General features: G+C 36.2%; 1 protein-coding gene across 9 annotated transcripts in view; it reads right to left on the reverse strand.

The window, feature by feature from the left end:
* The window catches only part of ST7 (suppression of tumorigenicity 7), a 237,560-nt gene that overhangs the window by 159,455 nt on the left and 50,548 nt on the right, over positions 1 to 27,557 (reverse strand). The window contains exon 2 of one of the 9 annotated variants that reach the window (XM_032870796.1): positions 25,534 to 25,570. The exons of the other annotated variants lie outside the window; for them this stretch is intronic. Coding sequence (XP_032726687.1) covers positions 25,534 to 25,555 — 22 coding nt within the window. The 5' untranslated portion in view covers positions 25,556 to 25,570. The remainder of the gene's footprint in view (positions 1 to 25,533; positions 25,571 to 27,557) is intronic. 9 annotated transcript variants of the gene reach the window in all.

The raw sequence follows: 27,557 nt of genomic DNA on the forward strand, positions 1-27,557 counted from the left end.
TATAAGAAATAGATGATTAAACCAACATTAACTTTGGAGTCATAGAGTTCTGGATTCGATTCTTGGCTCTGACACTGTGCGACCTTAGACAAGCTTCTTTAAAATCTCTTGATTGGGCTCCTGGGTGGCTCAGTCCGCTGAGCAACCAACTCTTGATTTTGGCTCAGGTCATAAACTTGGGGTTGTTGAGATCAAACCCCATGTCGGGCTCCACGCTGGGCATGGAGCCTACTTTAGATTCTCTCTCTCCCTCTCCCTCTGCCCCTACCCAACCTCCTTCCTAAAAAAACAAAACCAAAAACAAAACACTTTTCTGAATTCATTTCCTCCTGTGTGAAATGGGATAATAAAACCTACTTTGGGGATTAAATGAATTAGGAACACAAAGCACCTAAACGGGTGTCTGGTACATGTCAAGCTTTCAAATGGTATTGGGTTTATCACTTTTTTAAGCAAATGAATGGTTTTATCTAATCTGTTTTATTAGAAAGAAAGGTTCCTCTATTCTTTCCCTTTCTTCCACCTCCCTCATGCCTGTTAAACCCTTCCCCTAAAATGAAAAGTTCTATCAGACACATAAATTTCTTTTCCTTATGAAGCCAAGGAAAGATGACATCTAAGAGAGAAGGAAAGGGGAAAGGTAGGCATTTAAACCCACCCCAAAGCTGTGCACTCCAAAAGAACAATGTATGCTGAAAACTAAATAATGACAAGAAGCAGGGGTGGTCCAGAGACAGAGTATGATAACATACTTTCTTCAGAGCTGAAGCTCTCACTGATAAGTGTAGTTTTCTATTGTCCTCTCAAAGCCGCTTTGACCCTAAGAAATGTAAATGTAATTAAGCACAACTGGCTAGAAACTTAAGAAACACATCCTAGGCAAGACAGGCACTAATGCTCCCTGGATTGGAATCTCGGCAACTGTGAAGGGGAATAACATTTGCTCTGTCACGGAGGTATGATGGTGTTATTTGCAAGATTTGGACTTAAAAAAAAATAGTATTAATATTAAAATCTGAAGAACTAAAATAAAATTGGCAAAATATTCTGAGTGACTTCAATAAATAGCAAATATACATATTATGATGGTGTAGACGATCACTTCTTCATCTTGGGAGGTGCCGTCAGGCTCCCTTTAGAACTCACTCATGACAAGCCTTCATTGACTACAGGCAATTAAACACAGGAAACTCTCTGGCTTCCTCTGAGAGGTCCTGCTGACCTGGGAATATGAGGCAGTTATCACGGAAGTAATACATGTTTAATCAAGAAAATATTTCGTGACCTTAAAATTTAATTTGTCTTAAACATATGACTTCTTCAAATAGAACAGAATTTTGTTGGGCCACGATGGGAAAATTGAAAAGGAAAAGTCTCAAACACCCCAGCAACACATACCAATATTTGCTTCATTAGTCACTATTTTTATCAACACCAATTTCAAAAAACTCTAAAACTATAAAGCATAAATAATTCATATTTCCCCCACTGGGAAGCTTAAGTCAAAATAAAAAGTTACTAAGACTGAATACATTTCCTCCCCCAAATTGCTATAACCAGACACGAGGAAGTAGAGCAAGACAACAGCAAGGTGTTCAAAAGATTGATTATTAATAGCATGTGTTTTGTGATGATTTGAAGTTAACTCATTCTTGAATGTCTAGTTTTTTATGGATGACTATGATAACTCTAAACAAAAAGGTAAATTGGTTTGCATGTTGCAATGATGGTTCAAAACATTATTTATCCCACCCTTAAGTTATACTGAAAACTTCAAAACCAAAAAAGAATTATTATTAATTAGTAACATCATGAAAGAATACATATGGAGTAGAGCCATCAGGTTAAAATATATATTCGGGGCACCTATGTGGCTCAGTTGGTTAAGCAACTGCCTTCGGCTCAGGTCATAATCCCAGGGTCCTGGGATAGAGCCCCACATCAGGCTCCCTGCTCAGGGGGGAGGCTGCTTCTCTCTCCCCTGCTCCCCTACTTGTGCTCTCTCTCTATGCCAAATAAATAAATAAAATCTTTAAAATATATTCAACATAAAGGCCCTATAGATTATGCTAAATCACACCTTAATATTTAATTACACAAACTTTTCCTCAAAAAGAGAAAAAAATCCACTCATGGATCAAAGATTCAAAAGCAGACAAGAAAAATGTAAAAGCCTTAGGAGAAAACATGGGAAGTTTTAATAATTTTTTAAAAAATCTTGGAGAAGGGAAGGCCTTTGTAGACAAGACACAAAACAAGACCCATAAACAAAAATGTTTGTAAGCCTGACTACATAAATATTTAAAATATCTGCATGAGAGAAGAATGCCATTAATAAGACAAAAGGCAAATAACAAGCTGGAAAAATTTATTTGCAAAATACATGGCAGAAAAAAAGATTAACTTTCTTAATGTAAAATAAGCAATTATACATCAATTAAAAACCAATTTATATTATTTAACAATGTCCAACCTCATTCATAATTAAACATAGTTAAATGAGATATTATTTTTAATCATCAGATTGACAAAGATAATTATTTAAAATTATTAATGCTTACTATGAAATGTTACCCGCATTTTAAGGTAAGAAAACTATGTAATCTTTCTAATATCACAGGAAGTGAGAGAATAGCCATTTTTTAGTTTGTTCATACACAGCACTGGTGAAAGTGAGGTGAGCAGGTATCTTCGTACATGATTATTGATGACATCTTATGAAAGACTCTTCGGGAAAAATGTCATAGACTCCATAGCCATAGCCCCTGAAAGTGCTACACAATTTTTCCTGCTCATGAGACAAAAGCTTATCTACTGTTAAAAAAATTAAAATATACCAAGGTCTTGTGCCTTGGTATAAACAGAAGAACTACAAAAGCAGGACTTACATATGCTAAATACTGTGTTCTTAGGTCTATCAGTATCCCAAATAAGGGAAAACACAAGGCCAGATGTTACACTGCCTTCCCACTCTTCTCCTAAGACCTGCATAGTCATCCCACACACAAGTCTGTCAGACAGGGTACTCTGACTTCTGCCCCACTCTCATTACTGCCAGAGGAACTACACTGGCTATAAGACCCAGATCATCTATGTAACTCAAGCCTGCCAATCAGAAAACAATGTTTGGCATTGTATTTAATAGGGAATAAAGAGAGAGACACTCTGTCTGATCTCTATCTCTTAGTGTCTTACACTTTGCACTTTATCATGACTAAAAATCAAGGTACTATCTAGCCCAGGCAGAAGCTACAAAACAGAGTACATACTGTGATGCGCTATTTGGAGAGTAATTTGGAAACAATCATCAGAATTTTAAATTCATGAACTCATCCGCCCATACCACTTTGAGCAATTTATTCTGCAAATACACATACTCAAAAAGACTTGTGCTATAAATTGAATGCTGGCATCCCCCCTTGCAAAATTCATAATGTTGAATCCTAATGCCCAAGATTATGGTATTTGGAGGTAGGGCCTTTGGGAAGGGATTAGTTCATGGGGGCAGAACCCTCATGAATGGGATTAATGCCCTTATATAAGAGACCCCAAAGAGTTCTCTTGTCCTCCTGCCATGTGAGGACACGGTAAGACGATGGCATATATGAACCAGGAAGCTGTTTCTCACCAGAATCTAATCATGCTAATGCCTCGATCTTGGATTTTGCAGCCTTGAGAACTGCGAGAAAAAGATTTTTCTGTTGTTTATAAACCACCCAGGTCTACAGTATTTTGATACAGGAACCCAAACGGATTAAGAGAACTTACAATAGCCAAACCTGAAGACAACTTAATAGCCCATCAACAGACGACTGTTAAAATGTGGTACAGTTATATAAAGGAATTTTTTTAAAAGCTGTTTTTTAAAAAGAATGCAATCAATATAAATGGTAAGTCTCTAAATTTTTTTTCAACACTTGGTTAAAAAGGCAATAATTTAAGGAATATAAAAGCATGGGTAAAAAGCTCCCACTTGTGCAAAATAAAAGGAAGAAAAAATATATACATGCATTTATTATGCAAGATTATTTCTGAAAGGTTACATATGGCCACCCACATTCCTTGGCTCAGAGCCCTCTTCCTCCATCTACACAGCCAGTAACAGCAGGTTGAGTTGTTCTCATATCTCATTATTCTGGCCTCTTCTGCCCTCCTCTTCCACATTTTTTTTATTTTATTAGAGAGAGAGCAAGCACAAGCAGGGGACGGCGGGTGGGGGAGGGGAGACGGAGTGGGAGAGAGAGTCTTAAGCAGGTTCCATGCTCAGTGCAAAGCCCAACACAGGGCTCGATCTCATGAGCCTGAGATTATGACCTGAGCTGAAATCAAGAGTCAGACGCTTAACCAACTGAGCCACCCAGTGCCCCCCTCCTCTTCCACATTTAAGGACCTCTGTGATTACACTGGGGTCACCTAGATAATCCAGGATAATCTCTGTATTTTAAAGTCACCTTATTCACAACCTTAATTCCATCTAATACCTTAATTTCCCGTTGTCATTTAAAGTAATGTATCTACAGGTTCTAGAAATTAGGACATGGACATCTTTAGAGATTATTCTGCTTACCAAAGGCAAGGGTATGCAGTTTAAGGAAAAGGATTTTCTTATTTTTCTTTAAGGCAAAAGATGCTTTGCTGAAATAGCCTATCCAGCTATTTTAGGAAAATGGGAACATATGTATGCATGCAGACAGAAGGAGCATTTATATATGAGAAAAAGGAACTTTTTAAAAGATGATATACATGGGGAGAGAGTAATAATGCAATGAGAAACAATGTATATGAAACTGTATGGAAAAGAGAACATTCTGGCTAGCACCAAGCATTAATCAAATTTTCCCAGTAGCAAATGTTTTGCAGACCTTCATTTTTCGCTAATACTAATTCTTTTAAAGTATCCATACTACTGCTCTACAGCTCTGGCTGATTTAGTGACTGTAACATGAATCCTTGGCACATAAACATCTCTAAACTTCACTGGAGGAGAAAAGTTGAACACTCCAGCAACAGCAGAATCTGCAATGAATAACCAATCTGTTTCCTCACCTTTAAAATTACATTCATCTTCAATGTAGAAATAAATGAATATGCAGTAGAAATTCAAACTTGTATTTCAGTATGACACATTTCTAACCCCTTTAAATGAAAATCAACTAATATGTGTACACACACATCACCCAGGCTTCCTTGCTCACTAGTGAAGCCTTGAAGACTTCCCCAGAGAAATCTTTGAATATTCCAGAAAGCATCTTCTATCGAAAGTAACTCTGCCTCAATCCAGGGAGAAGGGAGTAGATGGTGAAGGGAAGAAAGAAGAAGAAAAGATGGGGGAAAAAATGAATAATAAGATTTGTCAGGGTACATGTATATAATTCCATGAACTAAGTTTTATAGAATGAAACTGGAGAAAAGTACTGTTCAAGACACTAGATTAATTCAGTTAATTGTAGATCCTTTTGACAACTATCTTACTACATAAGCTCTATTAAATGCAAATATGAAAGTCTATATCAGCAACATTTTCTACCAGTGATGGTTTCCCAAAAGATAACTGGTACTTATCAGCACTCCATAGTGACAAAACCAGATCCACTCGGGAAGAAATGAACTGGATCAGCAGATTAAGATTCTAACCTTTAAAATAAAGTTACCTACAGCCATTCCCTAGAGACTTACAGTGAAGCAACCTGTTCAGTTTAAGTATGCCATGCTGACAGGGGATTTTCTGTGCAGAGTAAATATATACTTACCCACCAACTGACCATGTGTGAAGTTCTTAAAATGAATCGGTTTCCATGTACAACCATGTTACATGAAACTTCTTGGGCTCTTCTAGTTCCCATGGCAGATTGTTACCCTTAATACCACTCTCCAAACTTTGCAGGACAATTTGTGGAACCAAGCAGTGTGGTCCATGACTATAAAGAGGAGGGTCAACCGGCCCAAACAGAACTCAAGTCCAACTCACCAGGATCACAGCCTAACCAAAGGTCCCAACGATCCCCTGGCATCTGCACAGATGTGGAACAGGGAGGGAATGTTTTAAATATATATATATATATATATATATTTTTTTTTTACACACACAAAAATATTAATTTTTAAAAAATAAAATCAAAAGCTCTCTTTTTCTTATACAAAAGAAAGAAAGTGAATGGTATTATTGCATTCTTCCGTGACCTTATAACTTTTGAATTTACACAAAGATACTTTAAAATATATACCAAAGAAATGTACATTTCTAGGGTAGGGTAGTCTGAAAACAGGAACCATGTATTTTAAACTTTTGATGTCTTATGTCTTTCAATTCCATTTCTAGGAATTCACCCTAAGGTAAAAACCATGGCTATGTGCAAAGATTTAACCACAAGAATGTCTATTACAGGGGGAAAAAATACTAAATAATCATTACTGAAGGATTAGTTAAAAATATGTTTCAACCTATAATAAAATAATCTATGGCCATTAAATTTGAAATTGAGGCAAAATGCCACTAAAATACTGTGGCAAAATATGGGGCACCTGGGTGGGTCACTCGGTTAAGCAGCTGACTCTGGATTTTTGGCTCTTGCCATGATCTCAGGGACCTGGGATCAAGCCCCAAGATAGGTTCCCAGCTCAGAGGGGATTGAGGATTCTCTCTCTCCCTTTCCCTTAGCCCCTCCTAATGCTTACATACACACACTCACTCTCTTTCTCTCTCTCATATATATATATAAATCCTAAAAACAAAACAAACAAACAAAAAAAAACCCTGTGGCAAAATAAAATATTGTTAAATGAGAAAAAAGCAGACTGTAAAGTACTATCTACAAAATGGCATCCTTTCATACATATACTCAAAGACTATTTTATGTTAAAACAGATTAAGAGAAGTTATCACAAAGTGGAAGGGATTTGAGATCTTATTGAAGATATATGCCTTAAAGACAGAGTTGGAAATGTTCACTGGATTTTACACACACACACAGCTGTCTGTATCTTTGCATCTACGTATAATATAAATCTCTCAGTACACTGCCCTGTAAGTGCTCAGTCCATACATGCTGACTTGTAGCTATACTTGTATAACTACCACGCAACACTTAGCATTTGTAGAGAATGATTTTAAGCCATTTACATATACCCTTTCAGCATGGGCTATGTGTTGTCCTCAACTGAAAGATTACAAATTAATCAAAGATTACTTGCCCAATAAAAGGCCAAACAGATTCAATCCCATCTATCTGACTCCAAAACTCAGAGCCTTCTCTTTCTCCTCCCTCTCTTTTTTCACTATTTGTCTTATTTAAAATGTCTACAGTGAAAATGAACTCTGGTGTGTTAAGGAAACCACATGTTATTTTTTTTCTTTTTCAAAAAGATTTTATTTATTCATTTGACAGAGAGAGAGGAGAGAGAAAGGGAGAGAAAGAGCACAAGCAAGTGGAGTGGCAGGCAGAGGCAGAAGGGAAGCAGGCTCCTGACTGAGCAAGGAGTATGATGCGGAACTTGATCCCAGAACCCTGGGATCATGACCTGAGCGGAAGGCAGGCGTTTAGCCGACTAAGCCACCCAGGCATCCCACCATGTGTTATTTTAGATGTAAAAAGATTAAAATGGTTTCATGTTATAAAAATAGCTCTCACCCTAACTGTGAGAGATAAAAATGTCATTAGGGTATCAATCAATGCTCACTAGGGGATAGTCTTATTTATAAGGAGGATTAAAACTGGCCAGCAAAGATTAATACTGGAACCAGAGTGAGAAAGTCTTTTTCAGCAATAGCAACTGCCAAACCCTACCATCTGCTGTGGTCTCCTCTAGTTGGCATATTAGAACTATCTTCCAAGCAGATTAGGAATGATCATTAGCAATGAAGAAGGCTCCAGGTAAATTACAGGAAAGTTACCACATTATATCTATCTTTTTAGCACCTAGCATTTAGCAAGTATTTCCCACTTAAGGCTACAGTGGTAAAAGTCCAGGCTTTTCTCTCCTACCATCATCCCCCCCCCCTCCCTTAAAGAACATAGGGCACTAAATATTTTACAAAAAATTTTTCTCCTCATAATCTCCACACAATGATCACAAGTATCTGAAATAACTATTTCAATGCAGTCTAGGGTCATTCTCATTCCTATATAGACTAACGTCCCTCAGAAGCCCACTGTAGTAAATCATTTCCCAAAGCAACCATTTACCATCAACTTGACAACTTAAATGTTGGACAGTGATAAGCTAAACTCTAGTATCAGATATTGGAGTTAACTCTACCTAGAAATAATTTCATGAAATTTAAGATAATGCTATTTGCCATATAATTAAAAGTCTCATGTGATCTCTCCCTCACACCTTCAGAAGCAGTAAAAACAAAACAAAACAAAACAAAACAAAACCAGGGAACAGAAGAACAATTTTAAAAAACTTAAGTGCAACACAGTATGCTGACATGTAATAGATAATTTTAATAGGGTACTGAAAATTGAATAAAATATTCCTTCCATCTCCAATAGGAGAATCTGAAAAGATTATAGCACTCGATTATCCTGATTTTCAAAGGAACTGTCCAGTCAACTCAAAAGATGATGGTCAGAGGCTAGGATTAACTTCTCTGGGTCAGTCTTCTACCACAGGACTATCAGATGTCCAATCCACGACATCTGAGTTAAACTGAGCCTTGCTCAGTTTAAATGGCATCATAAAATCTTTGCCTTTTCATCTTAAAATTGGCTCTCCTCAGGAAGCTTTGGTGGTAGTGCTGTACATTAAGGGTATACCATAAAAAGGCAATGCTGTGTATTTTCATACAAAATACAAGATCATAGGACCTTGCTCCCAAACGCCAAATTCTTCTGATCACCAGCATAAAATACCAATGTTCAGAGGAAGGCTGCCTCCTAAAACATGGCACACACAATTGCTCCGACTGCCCGTGAGGCTTCCATGGCAGCTGCTTAGGGCAGGGCAGCTCTCTCCATGTCACACTGCCTGCGTGCCTGCAGCCAGGCTACTGGGGCCAACTGAAAGCTTTTAATCTGGTTAGGAGGAGGAAGAAATTTCATACGAAGCAACCTGATGAATTTTGTAAGAGTCTAACAGGCCTGTAGGCTGAAGTGTTAAACAATGGCATGGAAAAAAAAAAAAAAAAAAGTCTGACACTAGTATCACACCCATTCCTACCAGTCGAAAAAGATTTTAAATTGAGACTGGGTTGGAAGAGTCAAGCAACTGGGGTTTTCCCATCTGATACAGGGCATTTTATTATTAGGCAACTACTATTTTAGAATACAAAATGGGCATCCAAACCCAAAAGTGTATGAATGCAATAGATGGTTGCCCCAGGAAAAGCCGTAACTGACACCTAAAGGCTCCTGGCCCCACTTCCTTTTTCTGTTTCAACAGGATTCTCAGAAAAGGCAGCTTGAATGATTATCTCATTTTCACAGGGTCTGGGAAGGAAACTAAGTACAAAACCTAGCACAGCTGCTACGTTAGCCTTGTTTCTACTACCGATTTTCAAAAGCAAAAAAATAAAGTCCAGTCAGCAAAAGGAGTAAAATACCCAGTAATTTCCTATCCAGATTCTACTGATTCATGATAAATATCACACTGTCCCTCATTCCAGACACGACATTTTGGGGGCGCCATACAAGACAAATGATGAAATATGCTGCATCGTTTGGAATGACATCTGATCATCAGTAACAGTGACTGTGACTACCACAGAGTGCTGTTCACTATTAGCGAGGTGGCTCACAGCGCGAAAGGCCAAACAGAATTTTTGGTGCTTCAGGAGTAAGGAGGTCTAATAAAACACAGGAAAGTCAAGCCTTCATGTGTGGAATGAGCTTCCCAAACCATAATAAACAATTCCCAGAGAGAGTTCTTAAATAGAAAGTAACTATTTTACTTGCCAGCATGGGACCTCCACAAATGCAGTCCAGGTCAGAAAAAGAAAACCAGTATCTCAGGCTTTTAAATGCTTAAACCCTAAGAAACCTCCAGAATGATTTATGAAATAGGCATGAGGCTATATATTTTTTTGTCTGTATCTCAAAAATTCCCAATCATCTGGTTGTTCATATTAGATCCTGAACTAGCAAATTCTCTGAGGATTGTATAGTCTGCAAAGAATTTACTCAAAGGCTAACCCTAATTTTTTGAAACTACAAATTAGAGTACATTCAATGCCAAAGGAAAGGAAAAATTAATTCTATAAACAGTCCAGTTTTATCCTGCTTAAACTGTCAAGTAGAGAAAATTCTTAAAGTATTTATGAAAAAGCTATTTTCATGTTGGCAGCAGTGGTTAAAATGGAGACATTTCATTTATTAAAAAGAAAAAATCTAAACAACAGCTTTAAATAATCAAGTTCCTGTGAAGTGAAAGGGTTTGAAAATGATGAAATTGAAGGAAAGTTAATATTTCTACTATATATGTACTTTACTTTAAGTAAATTAAATATACTGAATAAAATTTGAATTTGCAGATGATGATTTGCTTTTTAAAAAGGTATACCCCCCCAAAAAAAAACTAAAAATAGAAAATGTTGCTCTCATTCATTTGAAATATTCTAATGACAAAAGAAATCAATGCACAATTTCAGGAAACAAAGGCGAGGCATACTCTCCATCCCTGACTTATTGTTCCATTCTCATACCACACACAGCTGGTGTTATGCAGACTCCAACTTCCTCCACAAGAGAGCCTGGAAAAGGTCAATTTAATACTAAAAACAAATGGACTATAGTCAGGTGTGCAGCTGGTGACTACCCAGCAGATGAAGACCCAAGGACTCAGAGACCTAAGTATTTAATATCTAAAAAACCCAACTCTCCAATTCTCTACATGGAATCAAAGGTAGGCACAGAGTCTTTGCTTAGTGAAACCTTGAAGAAAAACTAGGCATGCCGCAACGACACAGTAAAAGTATTTCATAATATGGATAATAGTACTGGGTACAGTGGGAATGCTGTCTGTTCCCCTTGAGAGAGCCAAACAAAAACATCTCTGAAACATGCCAGTATAAAACCTAAAGGAAACAAATCCAAAAGTAAACTCAGAGGTCTTTTGTTTCTCTATTATTCCTCCTTAAATAGCAATAATTCTGTGCACCCTACGTAAGAATCAAGAAGACTTTATCAAATGCCATTTAACTGAATTAAATGGAGTTTAAGTAATGCGTAATTTGCCGCAGCATCTATATCAATATCATAAAGCTTTATAAGAAAAAATTACAGATGTGTGTGACTTTAAGAAAAGTTAACACACAAAAATACGAACATATAAACCAGATAAATTGGGGAATACTATTTGTATTTAAAAGATTCTCCTTGAATATCAAGCTTGAGCTAAGTTAAAATATAGTACCACTACAAACGTACGAATTCCACATTTTCCTCAATAAAGAGACAGAAACTGACATTATAGTATTTAATAAGCAAGACACTGAGAAATGAGATTAAGCACAGGTACTAGGTGAAGTAAGCATAAAACCAGGACCACTAATGTTCTGTCTTTAAACAGCTCTTCCCAATACATCATAGACTTCCCTATAAAAAACTATTAGATGGACAAATTACCTTTAATATTTAGTTTGGTAGCAACAAGGTGAGTAAACCTCCCAAGTCCTAGAGAAAATGGAATGCAACTGGAAGGATAAGGCAATAACATCAAAGACTCTAATATAATAATATCTAATAAAAGGTTAACATTCATTGAGCATTTACTAGGTAATAAGCATTTTATGGGGTTTAAAACTCGAAACAGTCCCATGATATAGTACTATATATATGCTCATTTTAGAGAATACACTGAGGTGAAGAGAAGTTAGCTAACCTATCCAATTTTACACAGCTGCAAGAGTAAGGATTCCAGCCCAGAAAGTCAGACTCCACAGCATGCAAACCAGGAACGATGCACTTTGCATTATGAAGTGCAACAAGGTGAGGCACCTGGCTGGTTCGTTCAGTACAGTGTGCAACTCTTGATCTCGGTGTTGTGAGTTCGAGCCCCATGTTAGATAAAGAGATTACTTAAAAATAAAATCTTTTAAAAAAGTGCAAAAATGTATTCAAAATGTGTGATGTTTTTCACTAAGGAGCAGTGACTATAAGGGTAGGGTAGAAGAGGGGGCAACAGAGGAATGACGACTTTGGAAAAGGAGTTGAGAATATCTGTTGTGTTAAAGGAATGTCTATGATGATGATCAAAGGATGACTTTTTAAAAAATGAGAATAACATTAGGAGGACCAGGGAAAGGCATGGAGTAACTGGTAACTGAAATGAACTTCAGAGTGAAATAGCAGGTGAGATCTGAATAGCTGGAAATAAGGGTAAGATCCAAACAGAAGGCCTGTCATGAGAAAAGGCAGTCAGGAAAAAGCAAATAATACATGTAGGGTAGTAGTAGGAGTTAAGCTGGGAAAGGACAGTAGGGACCACATGGTGGTTAGCTTTAAACACCTGGGCAAAAAGTTCATACCTAGTTCAAAAAGCATTGAAGAGTTCTTGAGAGTGTTTTGAACAGGTGCTGGGTATTGAACAGCTATTTGGCATAAAAGAATACAAATGGCACAATTCCTATATATTAAGTCCAATGTAAAACTAACCCTAAATATACAAATCAGAAAATTATTGCCTCATAAGGAGGGAAACTGGAAGGGGCAAAAGGGAACTTTCTGAAGTGACAGAAGTGCTCTCTATCCTATGTGGATAGTGCTTACAGGTGTGTGTGAAATTAAAATTGTCAAAACTCATGGAATTGAACATTTAATATCTGTGTCTTTTATTATATAGTAGTTAGATCTCAATTTTTTTAAAGGGCAAAAAAGTAACCTGTAGAATGGACCTAGATATAGAATAAGGGGAGCTGAGACAAGTTAAGGTGACTATTACAGAAACCCAAGAGGATACTACTAGAAGTGAGAAGACCATGGATGCAAAGAGAAGCAAGAAAAGGACTGCTCACATGTAAATTATGCATGTGTAAAAGATTTATATAAATCAGTGTCAATGTAAATAAAGTATATATGAATGACTTACAATTTAATTCTTCTTTTTCACTTAGAATGTAGACTGCCAGAAGGCAGGGACCAAACTTAAAAGTTTTTCCACTTAAAACAATTTTTTCCTCATTATTTTCAATTTGTATCCATTTGATGCTATCATTATACCTTGATTATACTCTAGCTTATATCAAATATACATACAGGGTCTAGTGTTTCTGGTATAGAAAACTTTTAAAATAATTAAACTATAGATTACTTATCACGTGCCATTAAGGGCTTGCCATCCTACCTACCTATTTCATTAGAGCATTACAACAGTCCCATGAGGTAATCTATTATCTCCGTTTTAATAAGAATAAACTGAGGCTGAAAAAGATGATGCCCACAGCAACACAGTAAAACCATGTTTTTGTCTGTCTGTCTCAAAGCCCTCTTCGTAAGCCCTGTACTATGTACTTACACCAAAAATAACAAAGTAGGTCTACCTGGGACCAACACAGGAAGAGGGTGAGAAAAAGTCAGTACAGAAGAACTCAAACCCCAAAAGTATATTCATTTCCACAGCTTTCAAAGATGACATTAGTTAACTGGGGGTTATTACAGGACTGCCATTTTATAAACCACCTAAAACAGGGGTGGGGGTATTGATGTTAGTTGCTTTAGACATCAGATAAATGTTTACAGACCCATATTTATAATGCATATATATAGCATGCTATTGGAAATCAGTTCAATCTCTATCAAATCTGGCTTTATGCAGGTTAAAGACTTTTGGAAATTATCAGAACTAATGTCAAATAATTAGAAAAGGTTCTTAAAGTCAATTTGAGCTCAATTTAATTTTTAAAGGTGACAAATGCCAACTGAATCTGTTTTTGGAGAAAGGCTAGTTTAAATCTCTTGAAATCATAAGAATCCAAAGATTTATCAGATTTGTAAAAAGGCCAATAACTCAACAGGACCACAAGACCAGTTTCATAAGAAGGGGATCCTGTTTTCAAATATAAAAATTCTTAAGCTTAGATCTTTCTAACTAAAGAAATGTGAATATTTTGGCAAAAGCTAAAGTGAAGTTACTTCTAAAATATAATAAAGTGATTTTCTAAAATATAAAAAACAAGAGGAAGAAATATAGTTTATCTTGTTGAAAGAGCAAATGTTTGGGGGACTATAAAAACATTTTACACAAACATAATTTTAAGTGTTCTAGGTATAAACCATTCTTACTTACTTGTTAAAACATATCCACAAAAGACTTCTTCATGGCAACATTTGTTTTGTGAAGTTTCATTTTTTAGGCTATTTAAGATGTTTTCAGAAGTTCAAACAAGTCCTCCTAACTCAAATTAATGACATTTTACTAATAACATCACTTTTACATTGTACTCTACTTTTTCAAGGAACTTGTATTCAGTGGGTAAGATAAGTTACTCTACTCCAGATAAGCATTCTTTTATCAATGAAAAAAAAAAACCTATTCTTTTAAGTTTATAACTATTTTATTTATTTATTTTTTAAGATTTTATTTATTTATTTGACAGAGAGAGAGAATGGCAAAGAGAGGGAAAAGCAGACTCCCGCAGAGCAGGAAGCCCAACGTGGGGCTCAATCCCAGGACCCTGGAATCATGACCTGAGCCAAAGGCAGACACTCAACTAACTGAGCCACTCAGGTGCCCCAGTTCATAACTATTTTAACATTGTTGGGTGAAATTAAACTATATGAAGAGACAGAAATACCATGTTTATGAATTGGAAAGCCCAATATTGTTAAAAAGTCAACTATTCCCAAATTGCTTTCTAGATTAAAACACACTTCCAGTCAAAATCCCAGCAGGACTGTTTGCAGAAATTGACGAGCAAATTTTAAAATTTCTGTGGATATGAAAGGATCAAGTATAACCAAAGCAATTTTGATAAAGAACAGACCTGGAGGGCTTACCCTACCTGATTTCAGAAGTGATGATAAAACCATAGCAATCAAGACTATGCTACTGTTCTGAGAATAAACACACAGATCTCTAGAATAAAATACAGAGACAAGAAATATAGGGTCAAATGATTTTTTATAAAGTTGCCAATTCAATGAAGAAAGGACTGTCTTTTCAATAAATGGCACTGAAACAACTGAATTTTGTGGAAAGCATGAATGTCCACCTTTACTTCAAACTATATATGAAACTTTACTCAAAATAGATCATAACACACAGAGAAGCAAAACATATGGAACATTTGGGAGAAAAGGTAAGGAAAAAATCATTACAATCTTGGGTAGGCGAACATTTCTTATATCTGACTCAAGAAACTGAAAACCTGGACTTCATCAAAATTAAAAACCACATTGCTAATAAAACTAAAAGCTATTAGCTATAAGAAAATAGTGTCAATACATATATCTAACAAAGGACTTGTATCAAAATATATGAAGAACCCTCAAAACTCATTAAGACGAACACCCAATTTTTTAAAATGAGTAAAGTACTTGAACAGACACTTCATCAATGAAGACAGACCAATGGCCAATAAGCACATGAAAAGATGTTCAACATCTTTAAGAATGAGGGAAATGCAAATTAAAATTGTATCACAAAATGTTATCACTACACATCCACTAAATTAGCTAAAATTAAAAACACTGACAATACCAAGTGTTGACAAGAATATAAAGCAACTAAGCTCCCACATGTTACTGATGGGGATATAAAAAAGTATAATCATTTTGGAAAAGTTTGGAAGCTTCTCAGCACTTGCCTTTCTAGGTCTTTACCCAAAAGAAAATAAAACATATGTCCACTCTGAGAATTATACAATTATAGTAGCATTAATCGTAAGAACCCAAAACAGGTAACAACTCAGTATCAATAGGCATATGGCTGAGCCAATTATGTTATTTCTATTAACTCAGTAATAAAAAGAAATGAACTACCGATGGCCACAAACACAGCTGAAAACATTATGCTGAACAAAAGAAGTTATGCACAAAAATAGTATACTTTGTATGTTTCCATTTATATGAAATTCTAGAGATTTGGAAATTGACTGCAAAGGGACACAAAGGAACTTTCTAAGGTTATAGGAATGTTCTCTATCTTGATTGTAATGATAAGGACGGTTACATATATGTATATATTTGCCAAATTCATCAAACTGTTATATATTTTATCCTATGTAAATTATCTTTCAATAAAATTAAAGAAAAAATTGTTTTCCCTTGTCATATTGGCATATTATGCAATGCCAATTCCAATGTGAACCAACTATTTTTCTTTGATCCATGGGTACTGCTATCAAAAATAATCTCATCTACACTGTTTTAACTGAATGAGAAATATAATTTTAGTATTATTAACCTCTCTGTTCTTCTCTTCCTGCCTCACCATCTATATCCAGTTGAACTTTAAATTTCTTGAAAGCTTTTTGCTCTCTTATTTCTTCTCACATGTTAATCCTCTGTATTCAATAAATATTTGTGAAATTGAATCACAGTCTCTATATCCTGTCTTACTTTTGTTACCTATGTTATTCTGATAACAGATTAAAAGTCTTCAACTGTCATAGGGTTTTGTCTACTTTATTTTTTCTCTCTCTCATTTTTTTAAAGATATTATTTATTTATTTGGCAGAGAGAGTGCAAGAGAGCACAAGCAGGAACAGCAGCAGAGGGAGAAAAGAAGGTTCCCTGACAGTGGGAGGGACACAAGGCTCCATCCCAGGACCCTAGGATCATGACCTGGGCCAAAGGCAGATGCTTAACCCACTAAGCCACCCAGGTGCCCCTCTCTCACTCATTTTTAACACAATCTTTTTCAAACAAACTAATATGCAAGAGCCCAATATGTAAAACAGACTACATTTATAAGTTCAAATGTATAACATTTAGTCATAAAACCAACCAACAAGAACATAAGTTCATCTATCAGTCTTACCTATATATCAAAAGTAGTTATTATTTTTTTAAAAGATTTTATTTATTCATTTGGCAGAGAGAGACACAGTGAGAGAGGGAACATAAGCAGAGGAAGTGGGAGAGGGAGAAGCAAGCTTCCTGCTGAGCAGGGAGCCCGATGCGGGGCTCGATCCCAGGACCCTGGAATCATGACCCGAGCCGAAGACAGACGCTTAACAACTGAGCCACCTAGGCGCCCCAAAAGTAGTTACTTTTAATATTGAATATATCTGTTTTTCTTTTAGCTTTGCAGTTATTAAAAAAGAAATTCAGATTAAGAGCAGGGTCATTGAACTAAGGCGTATGGGCCAAAATCTGCCTACCACCTGGTTTTGCAGCCCTTGATATAACAATTTTTTTTTAACATTTTTAAATGGTTGGGGCAAAAAAATAAAAGAAGAGCATTTTTTGGTATGTGAAAATTATATGAAATTCACATTTCGTGTTCATAAAGTTTTACTGGAAGAGAGACACACTCATTTGACTATGGCTGCTTATTTGCACAATGGCTGAGTTGAATAGTTGCAAAAAAAGACTGTATGGGCCACACGTCTAAAATATTCACTATCTGGTCCACTACAGAAAAAATTGGCAGACCCCTGACTTAGAGAAGCCCACCAGCATTCTGCGGAACCAACTTCATAGAAGAGTTTAGAAACTACTTGTAGTAAACTATATTTCCCAAAGATGGCCACAAAAATATTTTCCATCCTACTTGCTCTTCTACAATCCAAACTTGCCATTCTCTCACCAAAAGAAGGAGTCTAATCCCCTTCACTTTGAATCTGGGCTTGTCCTGGTGACTTGGCTGGCCAACATAATATGGTGGTTGTGGCTCCTGAGACTTCCAAGACTAGGCCATAAGAAACACTGCAGTTTCCTCCTGGGATTCTTAGAATGCTCCATCATGGGATGCTTCCACTGAGAACCTAGCACCATGCTATTAGAAACTTGAACCTCATGGAAAGGATAAGTATAAGCTTACCTGCCTACACCCCCAGCTGAGTCCCACGTCAACAGCCAGCTTCAACTGATATCCAAGTGGGAGAGCTATCCTGGACATCCAGCTGAGGTTAAGACGTTAGATGACTCCTGGGGCACCTGGGTGGCTCAGTGGGTTAAAGCCTCTGCCTTCGGCTCGGGTCATGATCTCAGGGTCCTGGGATCGAGCCCCGCATCAGGCTCTCTGCTCAGCAGGGAGCCTGCTTCCCTTCCTCACTCTCTGCCTGCCTCTCTGCCTACTAGTGATTTCTGTCTGTTAAATAAATAAATACATACATACATAAATAGAAGACTTTAGATGATGCCTGCCCCAAAGGACATCTGACTGCAACTCTATTAGAGACCCCACAACAGAACCACCACTGCGTACAGCCAACCCATAGAACTGTGAACTACAGTAATAAATGCTTATATTAAGCCACTATGTTTTGGGGTACTTTGTTATACAGCAATACTATTATACTAAAACAAATCTAGGAAAGTTTCAGATGAAAAATTCCAGACTCCTGATTCAAGTCCATGCATCACGCCAAGCCAAAGCCTCCTGCTAACCTTAGGTGTTCTAGAAGTAGCTAAGGATGAAGGACATAAGTGGTAAATAATACTCTAACGGAGTCATTGTGATTTCCTAATCTATTTGCATTCCAGTGACGCTCAGTACTTCCCAAAATATGCCAATAAGCCTGAATTTTAACAGTTGGAAACTTTCACAAAGAAATGGAAAACAATTTTTCCGATTCCTAAAATTATATCAGGATTGGCAAGAGACAATCCTTAGTTTTCACGCTGTAAACTGGTGATCATAATACTTCCTTATTTTTATTTAATAATCTTTTTTAAGAGATTTTATTTATTTATTTGACAGAGATCTCAAGTAGGCAGAGAGGCAGGCACAGAGAGAGAGGAGGAAGCTGGCTCCCCACTGAGCAGAGAGCCCAATGCGGGGCTTGATCCCTGGACCCCGGGACCATGACCTGAGCCCAAGGCAGAGGCTTTAACCCACTGAGCCACCCAGGTGACCCTTTATTTAATAATCTTAAAAAATAAGTGAACTTAAATGAAGTGTAGTCAACTATCAATATATAACTAGGTATCAGTACATAACAGTTTACCTATAACAAATATGGGCTTAATAATAAAAATCCATATGCTATTCTGCTGTGTCACTCAGATATTTCTGATATGTGCCAGTTTGGTGTAATACACTTCTTAGCTAGAATATTTAATTAAACTCAATATTAACATCCTATAAAGCCCACAGAACATATTTTCAATAATATTACCTTAAGCCACAGTAGATTCAAATTCTAAAGAAAGCATCCTTAGGATAGGATAGGTACCCTACCACACTCTGGGGATAGGTCTAAATTGGTGTAAATTTCATCCAAAAGAGACCAGTGGTAGCTCTGAATCATTAACCTTTTGACATTTCTGAGAACCATAATGTGTCACAGAATGGTGTGTTTATTTTATATCTTATTATTTATATTTTATTATTACCAGAACTCTTAAGAGTCCTAACTTTTTAAATTCAATAGTTATTTGCAAGATAAAATATTTATTTATGTGACTATGATTCACACTAATGTAGAAAACAGTTACACAGTTAAAAGACAATGTTTTAAGAGGAAAACATTCCAAATTTTAGTAGCTTAATCCAATCCTACAAGACTACTTGATCAATTAGTGATACCTGCCATGGAGGTGACCAATAGTGAGAAATACCTGGACATTTGCCAACTCTAACCAGTTTCATCCAGTTTCATGCAGTCTCCTCTCTTCAGATCTCCCACTAAGTCACTTCAAAGACTTGCATAAAAGAACTTCCACCCAGTCTTAGAAAGCGACATTTCCCTTTCTTTAACCAGTCTTTCTTACTGCTCCACAGGTAACCCTTGGTAAGTGCTACAAACATCCTGGCTCCAAAAAGGAGATTCCCCTAACACCAAGATCCTCTAATATCAAGAGTTAATTGGTTGAGCCATATTTGGGGCCAGAAGAGCTTAGATGGTAAGTGGCCAAACCCTGGTAGAATGTAGTAGAGCCAAGATCTGAATCCAGGCAATCGAGTACCAGAGTATCTACAGTTAGTCACTGAACCTGGCACATGGTTGCAGCCATTTCTACAACATGTATTAAATTGTATTTTCATCTTTTAGTTCACAATTACATGAATCCATTATTAATACGAGCAAAATCTCCACACGGAAAATTTTGTAATTCACTATTCTAGCACAGCAGTTATGACATCAGAGGACCTGTAAATAATTCAAAATTTGTGTATTTCCTAATTAACATATTAATAAACATGTTAATAAATGCTTTCTATTTGTTAGGAAAAAAATGGTGAGATAGCTATACTCTCTGAAAAACAATTTTTTAAAATAGCAATTCACATATAGTCTTATATTGATAATTTAAAGCTACTTGACATAATTTAATGCAATGACTATTATTATTGTTAAAAATACACATTAGCAGTGACTCTTCCAACTCAGAATCCATAACAACAATGAATCCTATTCACATCCTGTGTAACTCCATGGGGAGTCTATGGGGAAAGTTTCCATATATGGTCATTTTTCCCCATAGACTCCCCATGGTTTATACAGGATATGAATCTGATCCATTGTGATAATGAAAACAAGAGATCACTGAAAACTCATGTGTAATTTCTGCTGAACAAACAATAGACTAACAATTAGGGAAACCAATACTTAAGTGAAAATAAGTAATCAGAGAATTTAAAAATAACGAGTGGGTATCTTTATTCCATTTCTGTACTATCAGAGTAAGTATATAAATATCCAGAAGAAAAATATTTTTCTATCTTATTTAGCTTAAAATATTTTCTTGATACTAAAAATTACAATGTCAAATATTAACATGCGAGAAACCCAAAAGGAAATTTCACATCAGAAATATATTGTCAGAAGGAAAGAAAAGATGATACAGCAAAACAAGTCAAAAGTTATATTAGCTTTATTTAACTTTCCCAGGCTCCTGTATGACCATGTCCCAACATAAATCTCTGTTATCTGTAATTACTTTCCCATATTTGTGACATTAGCAGTCTGTGGTATTCTACTTATCTGAAGTTATGTAGAATAATAGTTTTCTTTTACATTCACTGCTTGAGGGCTGACTTAGAGGTAAGTTTTTATGTATATACGTAAGTATTTGTACTTTTGTTTTAAGTAAGAGGAAAGAATCTAAAATCCAATGCAGCTAAGTACTAATAGCCAGTTAAAGCTGTAGGAAAGGGAAAAGGCTGTATTCCTAAATTATCTTGTTCCATATGACAAAAGCTAATAAAGGGGAAAACAAAATAATATAGTACTAGAATGCCAAACATACTAACAGCAAAAACAGCACTCTGACACAATTATTTAATAAGAAGTAGGACTTATATGGAAAAATGGTCCAGTTGCAAATAGGCATTTTTGAATGAACATGGTAACTATTAACATCCCAACTGATTCACAGAAATTAAACCAAAACAATAGATCCAAGTTTAACCTCACATATGACTGGTTGTCAAGAATGGCCCTGAAACGCATGTAAAGAAAGGAGTGTGACTCATTTGTTGCTCTATCAAAGAGATGCCTGTTTAATTGTATAGTTTCTTGGTGACCTAATATTGCTAGAGTATATTATTTTGACTGTCTTCCACACAATGGCTCAAAATTTGAGATAATTACATTATTCTTAGAAACACACTCACGATTAAAACTGAGAAGTTGTCAGTTCCAACTTAATGCATTCATTGGTAATGAAAACAAAGGGCAACAGCTGTTCTTCTGGTGTCCATCAAAGATAAACGACATGGGGTATCACATGTATCCCAAATCCTTTCCAGCATCTAGCTACCTACTCAAGGTGATGTGGGCATCCAGACAACTGCAGGGCCAGTCACACCAGAGCTCAAGAGAACTGCCATCTCGACACACATATCCAACATTTCCCCATCACTACTAAGCTCACTAAATCCTACTGCTTTACTGGCACGTTAGTTATTTCTTTTTCCCCTTCACAGACACACTAGATGTTCTTTTGAATTTATTACAACTATAACAAAATTTTGGAAGGAGGGATTAAATGAAAAATTATTTGCCCGGAGGCATGCTGTTTCTCAAAAGGTAACATGTTGCTCTCTTCACTAGACTAATAAGACAGTGTCTCTGGTAGCCATATTAATGTGTTAAACCAGGGCACAATTCCCACCACAGCACACCTTAAATGGTACCCTTGAGGCCTCAAAAAGTTAAATATGGGAGGGGAGACAGAAGGAGGACTAAGTGAGATAAATGCTAATTGAATAAATGTTCATTGTACTTGAAGTGTTTATACTTTGGAGAATAACTGGCTTTATCAAGAAGGATGTAACCAAATGATAGCAGTACAAAACTGGTTTTCTTTATTCCACCAAAAGAAAAGATGAAATTTTTCTGTCCCTTCATAAAATTTAAAGAGAAAAATAAAATTTTCAAATTTTTGTAGAATTCAATATATTGATTTTTAAATATCATTAAGTAAAATTAAGTACCAAAAATATGCATTTTAATGACTACTTTCTTTAACAAAACTTTACTGATAGTACTTTTTTCTTAAACCTAAATTATTCTGACCACAGAAACTAAAATTGCATTTCCTCAAAGCAGATAAAGAGCAGACAGACATACTACTCCCATTTTTAGACATGGGAAATTTCAGTAAAGGAAAAGCTCAGTGAAATACTTCAAGATGGCAACAGAGCTACAGAAGCTAGACTTCCTGCTTTGTAAGGATTCATCCACATATAATATCGAACATTTGCATTCCAAGTGGGCCCAAAATAGACAGTAGCCAATCTATATAACCAAGGAGATTCAGATCTACTAAGTCAGAAAAACTGATACTGGCACTGTTAAAGATATTCACTAAAACAATGTAAGAGCATTTATTAATTCTGATACTATAGCCATGTAAGTCTTTAACTTTGAAGAACAGTGTCTACTCTTGGAGGTAAATTTTTTTATGTTTTTAAGTCTTTTGTATGTGTGTGCTGGAGGGGAGGGTCTTTTGATATTTAAATGGAGCAATACTATTTTAGTGACATAGAACATGTTAAAACGTGACACCAGCTACTAAAAATTCCTGACTACAAAGGTCTGAAACATAAAATCAACTTACTCAAATACTTGAAAAATGAGGACATTGACATTTCCTTCTCTTATAGGCAGAGCAAGAGAGAGAAAATTTACAAGGGCCATTTACATGTGACTCTACAAGCAGAAGAAGTCAGAATAGTGATTTCCTTTTGACTGGAAAAGGTCGTCACAAAGGAAATTTCTAGAGTAATACAAATATTCTGTATCTTAATCTGGGGCGTGGTTCCATGGGTATAAACCATAGGCAAAAATTTACCAAGCTGCATACTTTGACTAACACACTTTGTCCTATGTAAACCATACTTCAATTTAAAACATCAATACAAGCAAAGTACTACAACCAGGAATCGAAAATAAGAATAATGAAATCAGAATATGTTAGAAAAAAATGACCTTTCTGGGATCTAGCACAACATTGTACACAGGGTAAATAAACAACTATTTATTATAAAAATTTAGTGAGAATGTCTTAGTTGGTTTTGAAGATTCCTTCTGAACTAATTAGAACTTGAAATGTGACTTATTTTTCTGAATATTCTAAATATAGACAGTTTCAGCCTATGAAGCTGCCAAAAGGCAGAAATTAAAGGCCTAGAAAGCTATGCCTCCAAACAGAAAGAAAATACACTTGTCTAAACTCTGAGTATAGATTTAAGGCACCTCCTAATCAAAAGAAGGCAGTCCCTTCTCAACACTTAATGATTATCACTGACAATACAAACCTAGCTATGGTCTTCTAGTGATAAGCAAGAAGCAAAACTTAATACTCAACTAGGTTAAAAAAAATGCAAAAATCTGCATGATGGGTGTTCTGTCTTCTGAATGGTATTCTGTCTGTTCAGTAAGCTGGTAGCCACGGAGACCAAAAGCAACCAGCAGTTTTCAAACATACCACACAGCACATGGGTGACATTATTAAAAGATCAGGTTCAATAATCAAGAAAGGCTGTATCTGCTTAGTAAACCTGGCCAGACACTGTTAAGAGTCCCTAATCCAAGAGCCCAAAGACTCCCACACTGAGTTTCAACTTCTATTTTCAGCTAAACAAAGTAATAAGACTAATTTTCCTTCAGTAGATAAATATCTCTATCCATACCTATGCTCCTACATCAAAATTCCATGACTAAAATGAAACTGTAGAAAGTCTTTGCCACTTAATAATCTGTTCCTACTTCTTGAGTGACAATAATTCCAGATGTACCATTAAGTGAATTCAAAAAATATTGTTTAATATTATCATATGCTGAATGGAACATTATGTCTCATTGTTATTCTATCTTGACCTTCATTAGTCAGGGTGGTTAATTTCAGCAATGAGAAGCTTCCATGTGAAACAACAAAAATAATCAATCCTTTAAAAAACCAACCAAGAAACAAAAAAACTGAGGATTATAAGCTCTCTTGAAATAACACTATTCTAGAATAATCATCAGCTGCATGCTAATAGGTACACCAATCACCTGAGATCAGAAAGAAAAGGTCAGATTATAAATTCTTATGAAATGCATTTCCTGAATTCCTGCCCTAACTCCCTTCTCCCCACAAAGATGGTATCATGCCAATTTTTAATGTTCTAGGCCAGCAGGTTGAGTCTCCTCAGAAATACTTAACTGTCATCTTTGCTTATGGATAATGACAAAATATTCTGCAAAGCCTGTCAGACTGCTTGGATAAGTTATATTATTCTACATCCAACATTAAATAATACTCAAATTAGTCAGGCTAGTCATCATTTTTTAAATACCAATTGTAGCTGTCTACAAGTGCTGTCCAGCCCAGCCATTGTGCAGGGCCTGCTCTGCACCAAAGCAATTTCATTGTATAAGTTTTAAGAGAGATATGATGCTGTTGGATTGTGATGCTAGCCAGCATATCAATATTGAAACCATTCTGTTAAAAAAAAAAACTCTACAATAAAGCTTATTTCTTTTCTTTAAGTGGGCCCAAAATAGGTGCTTTTGTGGTCTGCATATAATGTCTACTCCTATGCTTTTGTAAAAATATGGAGGAAGAGGGTATAATGACACCTTTTTTTTCCTTTTAGATAAAAACTGTAAACCCTTCTTCCCTTTCTAATATACACTATCATCTCAGCTCCTACCAGTTTCTACTTTAGGTTTAAGGAGCATTATAGAACCCACAATAGATCAGTGACAGACTTGATCCCATCAATTAACACGTTCTGAGGAGACTGCCTGGATTCCTGTCTTCCTCCCTCCTCCCTCTCGAAGGCCTGGTTTTGACCACACTGACATCCCTGGCCTTAAGGATGAATAACCCAGATAGGGAGGAGTGCCTTCCCTGGGATCAATTCCTTTGTAATTAGAGCCAAAACACAAAGGCTGTTAACGACCTAAGGCAAAGTGATATGAAGTCCAAGCCAATGAAACCTTGACAGCAAACAGATTTCTAAACAGCAAAGAAGTGGGATCCATTTACTTACATGAAGATTCAGTGCCAAACATGGCTGGCTCCAGAGGCTGCTTTTAAAAAAAATTAGAAGAAAGAAAGAAAAAAAAGGGAAGGAAATAAAATCGAGGAGAGTGTACGTGTGAGAGTGAAAAGATGAGCGGCTACACAGCAGGGGTCATGAAGACACACAATGCAGTCCAAGCTGTGTCCAGCTGCCAGATTCTCCTCTTACAAGCTCCAGTGTTCTCCCGTGTGACTGAAAAGCAAGGTCTCCAACAGCACAAAAACCGAAGAGCTGCTTCTGAAAATCCGATAGGGAAAGGCAAGCCAACGTGGCTCTTCTGGGATGCAGGAGGCAGGACTAGGTAGCAGCAGCAACAGCGGACACTGCAATCCCCAGCCCGGCTGTAGCAGTAAGACAATAGCAGGGCTTATGCATACACCGATGACGTCAGAGACACTGCACAGACTGACGGGCGGCTTGAGCCAGAGACTCCAGGGGCTTCAGGGGAGCAGGCGATTCAAAGGGGAATTCCTTTGTCACAAAATGCACAAGACCCAGATCCACATATATATTCACCCTCCTGATGAGATCTTCACCCTGTAATGCCCGGCACCAAAAAAGACCTCAAAGAAATTTAAATATTGGCTTTACAGCAACTAACCACAAAGATATCATGCAGATCGGGGTTCTTGGTTTTTTGCAGCAAGTAAAACTTTTCAAGGGAATTAAGAATATCAGAAATGAGAAAAGTAAACTACCTTTAAAAATAACTACAGAACTCATTGGGGTTTTTTTTCTACGTTTATGCTAGACTGACAGATCAAGGGCTATACACTCAATCGCAATTACGTGGAAATATGTATACTTCGGCACACACATTCTGGGCATAAAAATATACCCACAAATATACCCATATACCAACAGAAAAATAACAAAGTGCTTAGAACACTGCTTGGCACACAGTGAACTCTCAAATGTTAGCAATTACATTATTAGTTATGTTGCAACTATTATTCAAATGTAAAAACCACAGCTCTACGACTATATTATTAACATACATTTCTCTTATCCCATTCCTTTGGCCTTATTTTTCTTTATTTTGCCTTATGAGACTTCCTGTCCTTTTCCAGAGTAACTCAGTCATTTTAAGGTTGTGTGCACACACCTATGTATACCTGTGTGTCCCTGGGCACACAGGACCCACATATTTCTTTTCAATCTAGTCCTGCAAAGAAATAATTGAAGGTATTGTTATTTTGTCTTTTGACTCACTTGATAAATAAAACTCTCCTACACTGCCTTTGCTCTTAGAAATCTGTTTTTTTTTTAAGTTAGAAGTATGTAGACTTTCACTGGAGTATCTATCCAATACAAGCAAAAAAATAAATTTTAATGTTTTCAAAACACTGAAATACATAAAAAGAGTGTGTGTGTGTGTGTGTGTGTGTGTGTGTCTGTGTGTGTGTGTATTCCCACAATCCCACACTTTTAAAATCATATAAAATAGAAATTCAAGGTCTCAAGCTTCCTCTCCCATCTATTCATCTAAGCTGTACACCTAATACTTTCTTACATTTACAAAGACATGTTTTTATATAATAGAGTTTTTAAATGTTAAATTCTGATATGAATGTGGAACTGCAAATTACCATCAAAAATATTAATAGCATTTCTGGTCAGTATATGCAGATCCATCTCATCCTTTTAACAGTTGCGTAATATTCCATTGTATGAACATAGCATAACTTATTCAAAGTAATTTGACCTTTGCTTACTAAAAATGCTAAATCATTATGAAGAAAGTGCAATGATGCTACATTAGAAAAGAACAAACATTTTGTTGTATGAAAGAATAACAATAACTAGTATTTACTGAATTTTCATGATGCGCCAGGTAGAATTCTGGAAGCTTTCATGTATTATTGACTCTTTATAACAACCCTAAGATGTAGATACATTTAGTACCCATATTTGATAAATAGTGAAATAACTCGCCAAGCTGATTGAAGTACTAAATGATAAACTGGGATTCAAACCTAGGTCATCTGGTT

Source organism: Lontra canadensis, unplaced genomic scaffold, assembly GCF_010015895.1.
Source record: "Lontra canadensis isolate GAN:19392208 unplaced genomic scaffold, GSC_riverotter_1.0 scaffold2, whole genome shotgun sequence".
NCBI classification, from domain to species: Eukaryota; Metazoa; Chordata; class Mammalia; order Carnivora; family Mustelidae; genus Lontra; species Lontra canadensis.